Source organism: Wolffia australiana, chromosome 11 (genome assembly GCF_029677425.1).
Source record: "Wolffia australiana isolate 7733 chromosome 11, ASM2967742v1".
NCBI classification, from domain to species: domain Eukaryota; kingdom Viridiplantae; phylum Streptophyta; class Magnoliopsida; order Alismatales; family Araceae; genus Wolffia; species Wolffia australiana.
The window spans coordinates 9,701,826-9,710,000 of NC_135845.1; the positions used below are offsets into that span (position 1 = coordinate 9,701,826).

Genomic DNA, 8,175 nt, shown 5'->3' on the forward strand with positions numbered 1-8,175 from the left:
ACCATAAGAGTCTTCCGGACGGACGAATTTTCCCTCCAATGGGACGAAATATGTCCCGTCCGGTTGTCCGTAGGACAATTTTTCGTCCAGTAATTCGTCCTTGCCCATGGACGGGACATTTTTTCGTCCCAGGACGAAAATTTCGTCCCGTCCGCGTACCGGATCTATAGACCCATCATATCGTCCTGCTCACGTCTTATGGTCCCGTCCCGTCTTATCGTCCCTTGGTGGACGATCGTGCACCTTAGCTCAGAGGAGAAATTTGAAAACCAGATGGCGGGATCGTTTTCTCGTCCCGCCCAATCTCGAAAATTGCCCCTAAAAAGCAATTCGAGAGTACAAATTCGTCCCCTTGATCGAACCCACTTCATCTTTTCTTGAAGAAAGAGCTCGAGTTCTTCCCATGGCGGTGCCAGCAACCTCTCCCGTGAAGAACCAGGCCAGCAATCTCAAGTCGGGGAAGAAGAGAAAGCAGCCCGTTTCATGCCCATCTGAAGAAACTGTCGTTCAAGCTCCCAAACGGAACAAACCCCCCGGAATCCGCGTCGTTGGTGGCAGAATCTACGATTCCGAGCATGGGAAGACTTGCCACCAGGTAAAATTTTCTGGGTTTTACTGGGTTTTTCTCAGGATCTAACTTCTCTTGAATGTTTTCTCGTTTGCAGTGCCGTCAGAAGACAATGGACTTTTACGCGAGATGCTGTAATTCCACTATGAAGAAGCCCTGTCCTGTACTTTTTTGCCTCAAGTGCCTTCTTAACAGGTGCAACTATCCACATTTTATTCCATATCTTGGTCTTTCGTGGGTGATCTGTGTTATTCTCTGTTCCTGATTCAAGCAGCACCAATTGTTTGTTTTACGTGCATTTTGCCCGGGAAAACTCGGTTTATGCTCTATTAATGGCCTCTGTAATCACTTGCATGATTTGCTCTCTCTTTTGTGTGCATTATTTTAAAATTTAACATTCATCATCAATATCTTTAAAATTTGTTTTGAGAATTGAATAGATGAAGTAGAGGAATTCTTGAGAATGGACAAGGAGAAAGAGTAAGAAACATCCATAAATCCATTCACTACTATTAGAAGAAGTATATCTTACAGTCAGTGAGCCTGGGCAGATGCCTGGATAAGGTGCCTCAATCAATCTCCATTGCTGACAGTTTGAACCCTCAATGTGGCTCTGATCCAATGTTGAGGCTCAAGCGTTTATCACTTTTCTAGAAGCTATAGCTTATAGTAAAAATGCAATGTTTCTTCTTGATCTGTTACTAACAAGATGTTGTTTTCAATGTTCCCCCTCAACACTTGCTTCTCAGGCTTAGTTAGTTGTACCTATGATTTGCATTCTCAGTTTGGAATCTGATAGCAAGTTAAGATTCAAGGATTTACGATGGCATGAAAAGTAATAGCTGATTGCGAGTTAGAAAATTTTCTCTTAGACTGTCATATATATGGTGCTTTATTAAACCTATGCTCTGATACAATGTCAAAATTCAAGCGCCTTCCACTGTGCCAAAAGCTATAGCTGATGGCAAAAATATTAGCTATCTTTAAAATTTTATCATTAGGGTGTTTTCTTCCACAGTTCTTTTATCCTCACTATCTTTTGTTGCTTGGTTTCCTGAGTGTGTGACCCCGTTCATTGTTTTAAAGGTATGGAGAGAATGCAGAGGAAGCGGCTGCTCGGGGAGACTGGATTTGTCCCAAATGCAGAGGAATCTGCAATTGCAGCGTGTGCATGTGATTCTTCTTAATATTCTTCATTCAAGAACCTTGTTGGAGATTTAAATTGTACCATTTATTCATCTGGTTCTCTCTGATTGTCTGCTTGAATGATGTTTTGGCAGGAAGAAGAGAGGGCAGCAGCCCACTGGAATTCTTGTGCATACTGCCAAGGCCATTGGATGTTCTTCTGTATCAGAGATGCTGCAGTTGAGCGACAAAGATCTCGATCTGAAGAAGGTCAAGCCCAAAGAGACAGTCGAGGTTTGAAAAGTTACCTTACGACTAATCTCTCTTATGTCTTTATGACTTTATAATCATTTTTCATTGAATAAGTTTGTCTAAATCACACTAAATAATATATTCATCACTCTTCTCAACTTAGCAGAAAAGGGCTGAATCAGCAACGAAATCTGGGGCTGCAAATTCTAAGAGATCCGCTCAATCTGAGCACAAGAAGAAATCTAAAGAGAAACACACTGAAATGAAGCTGGGAAAGAAAGAGACTAAAAATATGATGTCAAAGCAGCAAAAACAAAGTGGTGAAGTAGATGGCAATGGTGAGGAAGTACAGATCTCTGAAGTTAAGGTGAAGGCTAAGAGAGGAAGGCCACCATCCGAGAAGAAGAAATCGGATGACAATAAAAAATCTTCATTATCGATTATTACTGACGGTCAAGCAGGAGACTCACAGGTTAAAGCTGATGTGTTGCTGAATCAGTGGAAGGAGAAGAAGCTTGCTCAAATTAGAGCGAAAGGCCTTTCTGAATCTTTGATTTCAATTCCCCAAAATACATCCCTCAAAAAAGTAGCAGGGGTTGAATTACAGGTTCAGGATGTGGGACCTGCGTTGCAGTTTCTTGAATTCTGTTCCATTTTTGGAAAGGTTAGTTTTTTAAATCATGTTATATTGATTCATGGAATATGATTCACTGAGGAAATCTTATTTATACTGAGAAATTTATTATCCATGCAGCTGCTTGAGTTGAAGGAAGGTCAGCCTGAGTCCATCTTACGTGAGTTAGCCATTGGTGGGCGTGGGGTTAGGAGAGGTTTAAATTCCAAGATAGTTCAATTCTGCATCATGTTGCTCTCCAGGATCAGAGAAGAACGAGGAGATGAGTAAGGATACCTGATAACAAATTTACTTGATTTGGATTATCTGCCAACTATCTCACTGAATCTGAGTTGTCATCCTATCATCAAGCTCAATCTCCATTCTCCCCCTTTTCTCTATCTCCCAGCGACTCCCAATTCTCTTTCCCTCTCCTGTCTATCCCTCTCTTGCACATCTCTCTCTCTCTCCCTCATAGTTACTCAAATTTTTTACCATCTTTCATCTGAACTCATCGTCTTGTCATTCGTCTTCCAAGTTTGACTCAAAAAAATAGTCATCATCATCACTATCATTACAGACACATTTGTGGCAATGACCAAGCAATGGCGTTTTCTAGATGGATAATAATGACACCTTCTTATTATTGTAGAAATTTAATTTCATCATTATTCGTATAGAAGTTCTCTATCGAGTTAATGCAATTTCTAGAATAGAAATCAACCAAGACAAGATGGAGAACTCCCACTATAAGAAAATATATGAAAAATGGCAAACTAATTCCTTTTATTCTTTGCTTTGTAGGGCCCTTTCATATGCGGAGAATGATGGCACTTGGCTGGTAGCCCTTCAGAAATGTCTTGATGAATCTCATTTATCTGGCGATTTGAACTTGGAGTCCATTAATAAGTACACATCGGGTTACTCTAGTCTAGATTCTTCCAAAAAATTAAAAATACTGAATTTTCTCTGTGACGAGCTGCTGGGAACAAGGTGCGTAACATCAAAAATAAATTTTAAGCCAGGAAAATTTTATATTTTCCCCTTGTTTGGTGTCATGTAAATTCCAGAGAAGCAAGAAATTTCATGGATGTTGAGAAACAGAGAGAAGAAAAGGAAAAACGCCGTACAGATAAGGATAAGGTATTTGAGTGTAATTCACTGTTTTTATCTTCATTAAACATCTAATGTTGGATATACTTAATTTCGTTTTTTCAGATAAAAATTCTTAAGAAGAAAGTAAAGGCTGAAGTGGCGCAAGCTATGCTCGAATTAAGGAACAGTGTTCCATTTTCTGTGTCGGAACATCTGGATCTAATTTCCCAAATCAACATGGAGATGAAGAGAGTCCACGCCGAGAAGCTGGGTTCATCGAGTTTCCTGTGTAAGAAACTCTATTTATAATGCACACTACTGTCAAGTTTTCTACCTTGTGGAAATAGATTTGACTTTTGTTACATTGTCAAGATTAGTCAGCTTTAATCATACAAATTAACATTAACTAGATTGGCCCTGCACTTCTTTTCAAAGCCTGATGCATCGTTAGTTTTTTGAATTATAATCTTGAAATCCATAATTTAATACAATTTCTTGAAAAAAATAGTAGGTACAATGATGTCTGGGGTTTTCCGGGCTGAGCCTATATTGTTGGAAGGAGATGGACAGGCATTTTGGAAGTTAAACAGTTGCTCTGAATTGGGCATTCTTGTACAAGGTCAATTAATAGCTCTCGTAAACAAACTAAATATTTCAGTTAACTTGGCAATCTAATGATTTCATGCGAACTGGAATTTAGATATTGGCGATTGGGGTTCAGCTGATTCATTGGACAAGTGGTTCTTTTATGAAAGCCAGGCAGAAACAGCGCTTCAGAATTATCTTTCTTCAAGGTGATCTAAGCCATAATTCTCTTGTTGATAAAGGTGCTTTTTTTCCTCGCCTTAAACGTTCATATTACAATAGGTTGAGTTCACTTTTCCCTTTTGACTCGTGAAGTGATATAATTTTTTTGTGTAACTGAAGAATATATTGAAATTTTTTGTAATCATTCAGATACTCTCATTACATCAGAACTCTTGTTATGGCTCATTTTGTAGGAAATTTTACTTAGAACGTCGTTTTTTTGTAAATTCTCCTATGTGTATTTTCTACGGTGAAAACTTGATATTTTCTTTCGTCGTTGTGTAGGATTATTTTTGCAAGGGCTGACAATTGTAACTTGGACCAAATACAAGCAATGTAACGCCCTGCGATGATCAAAACATGTCCTGGATGAGGATTACAATGAAGATTCACACAAATGAAAGACACAGGGGAAAACTTAAAGGTTCTGGTTATACGCTTAGGGAGCAGTTTTTGTGCATATTTTACAGCAATACAATGCTTCTGTGATTCGTAATCATGAGTTTTATATGTTTTCTTTTGTTATCTGTATGAAAAGAGAGGGAAGAATCAGTTGCCAAAGTCATCGCCTGGTGAGATTCCTTTATTTGTGAGGTATATAGCTGGCAGATGCGTCTAGATTTTGAGGATAATTTAAAATCTAACATCAAGGTGCCACTTGGAAAGTATGAGTCATTAAAAATCCATCGAAAAACCTGTCCTGTGCTCCATATTTGCTTAAAGTAAGTGCTTGAATAGGGAGTGTTTGTAATTTAATGGAAAAAATACTTATGGAGCAAATTCTTCATCTTTTTCTAACTAATGATCTTGGAAATTTCATGATATTTTTGAAAATGTCAAACTTGCTCCGACTAAGCTGAGTGGTTCCATGTCAGTTGTGTTGCTACCAATTTTGTTTTCTGGTGGGAAGGCACAGACTGGTAGATACACTCTTCCTACATTTGGTTAATTAATGAAAGCTTTTGTTTATGCCACAACAAGTTGGTGAATTCCTCACTCTTATGTCGTGGACAAAGATGATCGTTCACCAAATTATAGAACAAGTCATCAAACTGTTATTTGGAAATCCTATTATAGGAATTGTGTCCCACAGCCTTAAGGCATCATTCCAATTCCATGATAGGCTCCCAACTTTTCGTTGATGATCAATTGAAAACCATGTTTCACTCACAATTCATCACCGATGCAAGATTTATCAATGCAGGTCTAATCTCAGTTGATGCATCCCCTGCCGAGTGAAAACATCAAATTAATTAACATGTGTGCTTTAGTGCTTACATCATGTATATTCTAAGATGTATATATTAGTCATCATTTACCGCTAAATTATTATAGTCATGCAATATTTTTGAAGTTTATATTAAGTATTTATTGATTTGTGGTACTTATCAAACTTGAATCATTTGAGACAACTAGAATTATTCTCATATTTTTAGTTTATTTGAAATATATGACTTATGTTAATTGAATTTTAATTTATGTATATAACTTGGAGAATAGGGAGATCGCAAGCCTCAACCTGAATTAGAATAGGCGGCCCAATACTTATGGAGGAAGATAAAAAAATTATTTGGTAACCAAATCCATAATTTAAAGTTAGGAGTTTCTTTTCTCTTGGATGTAAGAGATTGTTGATCAAGTCTCAATTCAAGACATCTGAGCACTCAAAATCTCTAGAATCAGAGCCTACAGCTTAAAATGTCAAGCATATGTTATTTAAACATCTCATTCATTTCTTTGTAAACCATCTTGAGATCTCTACCGCATTAGTGGCTAACCAAGGGAAGCAACATTCTTCTAAAAGGTTTATACTTGTTTCCCACTTCTGTAGAGTAGGAATTTCATGATGTATGCTCAATGAGTTGATGAAGTAACATTCAATCTGCCAGGTTATATATGAGTAATTACCAGGTTGGTGTGGTTTTTACCTTCTTATTATCTGTTTTCCAACGTTTACCAGTTTCATTCTTGAAACATATCCAATATCTGGAGCTTTCCGACTACACAGACCATGAAAAATTCATTATGTAGCAAAAGTTACAGGTGATTCACTACACAACAAGCTCCCACAGTTGCTCTCTGCAGGTTCTCTGCCATTGCCCCACCGCCAACAGAGCTTGCAAATGCCTGCACATGATTCACAATTTTTGGTTTTGGCAGTCAAATTGGTCTATACAGTAAATACTACTCCACCACCTGCACTTTGCAGCATCACACACCCACATGCCCACCCATCGATTCCACATCTCCCTCTGCCATTATTAAGCCATTGTTTGGGTGCAAAGCGCACTAAAAAACAATGTAATCAGTTTTATTTATTTATTTATTTTTTGAACTATAGTTTATTTTTATTTTAGTTTTATTTTTATTTTAACATTACAAAATTACAAAAATCTAAAAATCAGGAATTTATTAAAAGATCAAAATAATATTTTCTGACCTTTTCTGAACAAAAAAAATTAGGTCTCTTATTTTGAATCAAAATTATTCCTAGAATATTATATTATGTCCAAACAAGAAGGAAAACACCGTAAACATCCTAGAAACAAATATTTCTTAGAAAGTCAAATATTTAATACCTGCTAAATGTGGATTGAGCCTTTGTGCAAATGGAAAATGGATTATATTCATCACTGCTTAAATTATAACATTAAAATGACTATTGTAACCCCAAAGTTTGGTTTATCATATCACTTTGACTGGGTGGCTCTTTTGTCACTGAAAAAGGGAATGAACAAAGGAGGAAAATAGGTTTGACTTGACGTATTTGACTAAAATAAAAATTAAAAGAGCACTAAAAGACAGAAAGTCCCCAGTCCATGATCCTACAGCATTACGCAAGTTGTCAGTCCTTGCCCTCTTACTTCAAGTTGGTCAACATTGCTGACTGGCCATCAGCCGTGCCGATTTCCAGGCCTGTGTCCACATCACTGGGCTACTGTTCATGTTTCATATTGTCACCAACACATCATATATTTCTCAATTTTGGATGCTATGTTCATAACTTTCCTTGACTTTTTCTATCTCAGTAATAACACTAATACGATGGGTTTTTTTCAACAAGGAGAAATGATCTCATCCTGAGCAGGGTGGCAACTTCAAAGTCTTAATATTATTGAAACTAATGGGTATTATGCTTCAGATCAGGATAAAAGGTCTTCCAAGAAGGGAACTTCAAATGGAAGAGTTATGGCCCCAGAAGCAAGCAGCAACAACAGCACCCACACAGGCAGGATATAAAGGACCACCGTCACAAGTATCCCCTCCCCTGAATAAATTTAATAAATAAAAAATATGGGTTAGTGTATCTCGTAGAAAGAAAGTCCATTTCAAAGATTAAGTTATATTGTATCACAAAGAAACAATTTATCTTCTTGACTAAATCATTTCACACCACAATCTTTTATAACCAGGAATTTTGAATTTATGAAAATACTAGAGTATTCCACAGTGTTTAATAATTTACTATCATAGCACTTCAGTTCCATTTTTTTCTATAAAACAAAAACAAAACACATCGTTGAATTATCTGGTTAATTACCTATAGAGCTTTTAGATTCTGTGTTGTCCACGAGCCATTCTCCAATCTCACGGAGCTTCTTCTCCAGGGAGCTCTCTTCCTGCCCTATTGGCGTAGATGCCCAGAAATCAAGAACTGGAGATTTCCCAGACTCATTGTCCGACCTTGCAATAAAATATCAGCTCAGATATTGCA

The 8,175-nt window shown here is 37.3% G+C and overlaps 2 protein-coding genes across 3 annotated transcripts in view; one reads left to right on the plus strand and one right to left on the minus strand.

The window, feature by feature from the left end:
• The first annotated feature begins 261 nt into the window (after positions 1-261).
• Positions 262-4,985, plus strand: LOC144709826 (uncharacterized). 2 transcript variants are annotated; one of them, XM_078583473.1, is made up of 12 exons: positions 262-595; positions 666-763; positions 1,655-1,741; positions 1,849-1,987; positions 2,112-2,609; positions 2,700-2,845; positions 3,363-3,551; positions 3,629-3,701; positions 3,777-3,942; positions 4,162-4,272; positions 4,354-4,480; positions 4,746-4,985. In XM_078583473.1, the coding sequence occupies exons 1-11, from the start codon at positions 404-406 to the stop codon at positions 4,449-4,451; spliced, it is 1,797 nt and encodes a 598-aa protein (XP_078439599.1). In that variant the 5' UTR covers positions 262-403; the 3' UTR covers positions 4,452-4,480; positions 4,746-4,985. The 2 variants fall into 2 exon arrangements, with proteins under 2 accessions (XP_078439599.1, XP_078439598.1); XM_078583472.1 differs by having other exon boundaries at positions 265-595; positions 4,354-4,447.
• A 2,565-nt stretch (positions 4,986-7,550) lies between these two features.
• The window catches only part of CRR3 (chlororespiratory reduction 3), a 3,086-nt gene continuing 2,461 nt past the window's right edge, over positions 7,551-8,175 (minus strand). The window contains exons 2-3 of the mRNA XM_078583277.1: positions 8,002-8,144; positions 7,551-7,728 (exon numbers count right to left, since the gene is read on the minus strand). Of these exons, the coding sequence (XP_078439403.1) occupies positions 7,604-7,728; positions 8,002-8,144 (268 nt within the window). The 3' untranslated portion in view covers positions 7,551-7,603. The remainder of the gene's footprint in view (positions 7,729-8,001; positions 8,145-8,175) is intronic.